Source organism: Eurypyga helias, unplaced genomic scaffold (assembly GCF_000690775.1).
Source record: "Eurypyga helias isolate BGI_N326 unplaced genomic scaffold, ASM69077v1 scaffold30711, whole genome shotgun sequence".
Lineage (NCBI taxonomy): Eukaryota > Metazoa > Chordata > Aves > Eurypygiformes > Eurypygidae > Eurypyga > Eurypyga helias.
This window is the reverse complement of record NW_010233243.1, coordinates 1-1797: the sequence shown is the minus strand read 5'-3', so window position 1 is coordinate 1797 and position 1797 is coordinate 1. Positions and strand designations below refer to the sequence as shown.

The following is a 1797-nucleotide window of genomic DNA, read 5'->3' as shown; positions in this document are numbered from 1 at the left end:
CTGCTGGACAATATTGCAGACCCCCAGCAGCGCTGACTCTAGACAGGTTTTGTCATAATCATCCATGTTACTTAGGGCTTCCTGTAAAGACAAACACTGCTGTCACTGCTGGGCGAAACATGACTGCCAGGGAACACAGAAAGTTAGTCCGTGGCTCTGCGGTAAGTCAGTATGTTTGCTTTGAGCTGCACCACAACCACACTGTTACACAATGCAAAGGGTTTGTGCTTATATATGACCTGCAAAGTTCAGAAAAAAGAAAGGCAGACCTAAGAAATAATAACAGTATCATGAGACAACAAAGATCTAAGAAATAATGGACAAATCATGAGATAGCTGACTTTGAGGCAACTATAATATTATAAACACAGCTCCTGAGGAGAAAAAAAAAAACCCTTTTGCATGTCTCAAAGAAACAATAAAGTCAAAATTTGAAGCAATCTCTAACAGAAAACATTGAGCTCAGAAAATCCTCCCACATGTCAGAGCAACTTCAACTTCTTACAGATTCAGAAAGTCTCACAAAAACTCTTTGGCAGAGAGAGCAACAGAATCCAAAACTCATATCCACAGCCTCTTTCTATAGCCAGCTTTTCTCCTTAAAACAAAAACTTCACACTTAGCATCGTAAGCAGGGCGCAGCTGCAAAACTAACATACTAGAGAAGCTTGGCTGGATTCTCTACCAGAATTCCTCAACCAAACTCTTAGGGAGGGGAAAATAAAGCAAATGCGCTGGCACTCATCTGCTAAAATACAAACAAAACAGAGAGTATCTTAAAATCTGTACGTCCCAAAACTGACACACATAAAACATGGTGCCCTGTGACAGTCATGTGTCATTTTGTCTTGATATTGTATACGATATCCAGATACATACTTATAATTTTTACTGGATTCAGAGACTTCCAGTGTATTACTGCATTCATATTGTTTCCCTCTTAGACAATCTCCTTTCCATTTTATCCCCACTTCCCATCACTTCTACAAGGCCTAAAATCACTTTATTCTCATTCTCACTCTGTTTCAACTGGTACATACTCTTAAAGGTATCTTCTACCAAATCACTTGACCCTAAACTTTGCTGAACAGTCCTATCTGCTGCATCATTTACCAAGAGCAAATCAACAACTACAGTCACAAACGTGAGCGTCACCTGCAAGGTATGAAAACATTTCCAATGCACTGATTTCACCCATTCTTAAAATAAGGATAAAACAATTCAAGGCATTGCACACAGGAAGATATGAAATCACACGATTTGACCATGACTTGGAAACAGGTGCAGGGTTTAGCTTTTTTTGATACTGACAGCTTACTGCTTTTGCACTTCACACCCCCTACCTGCAGCGTGTTGTAATCTCTCGTGAAGGGCACCATCAGCTCCCAGAGCGAGGAGAACACCACCAAGGCCGTGAACTCCAGCTTGTAGTTGGTCGCCATGTGCTCGAAGAGCATGGTCAGGCCATGGACAGCCAAGTGCTTCCGCTGGTACTCCTCGGAGCCCTCCACCGACACCGGCCGTGTCATGGAGAGCGACACGTCCATCACCACCACCGTTGGCATGATGAGCTGCTCCTCTCCGCGACCGTGGCCGAAAACAGCGACCTGCTGTGCGGAGGGGGAAGAAAAAGTCTAAACATGATTATCGAAGCTGTAGTTATGAGGCGACGCACCTCGCCCTCTCACACTGGCCCCACTGCGTGGCCAGGGAAGCAATAATTACCCTTTTTTCCACCCAAGATGTGGGATTTAGCACCGATTAAATCAACAGATTTGCTCCTGAACCACACACTGC

At 43.8% G+C, this 1797-nt stretch overlaps 1 protein-coding gene across 1 annotated transcript in view; it reads right to left on the bottom strand.

Annotated features, from left to right (window-relative positions):
- VWA9 (von Willebrand factor A domain containing 9) overlaps positions 1-1598 on the bottom strand; it is an 11115-nt gene extending 9517 nt beyond the window's left edge. The window contains exons 1-2 of the mRNA XM_010161684.1: positions 1344-1598; positions 1-81 (exon numbers count right to left, since the gene is read on the bottom strand). The exon at positions 1-81 is cut by the window's left edge and continues 14 nt beyond it. Coding sequence (XP_010159986.1) covers positions 1-81; positions 1344-1565 — 303 coding nt within the window. The 5' untranslated portion in view covers positions 1566-1598. The remainder of the gene's footprint in view (positions 82-1343) is intronic.
- Between the last annotated feature and the right edge of the window lie 199 nt (positions 1599-1797).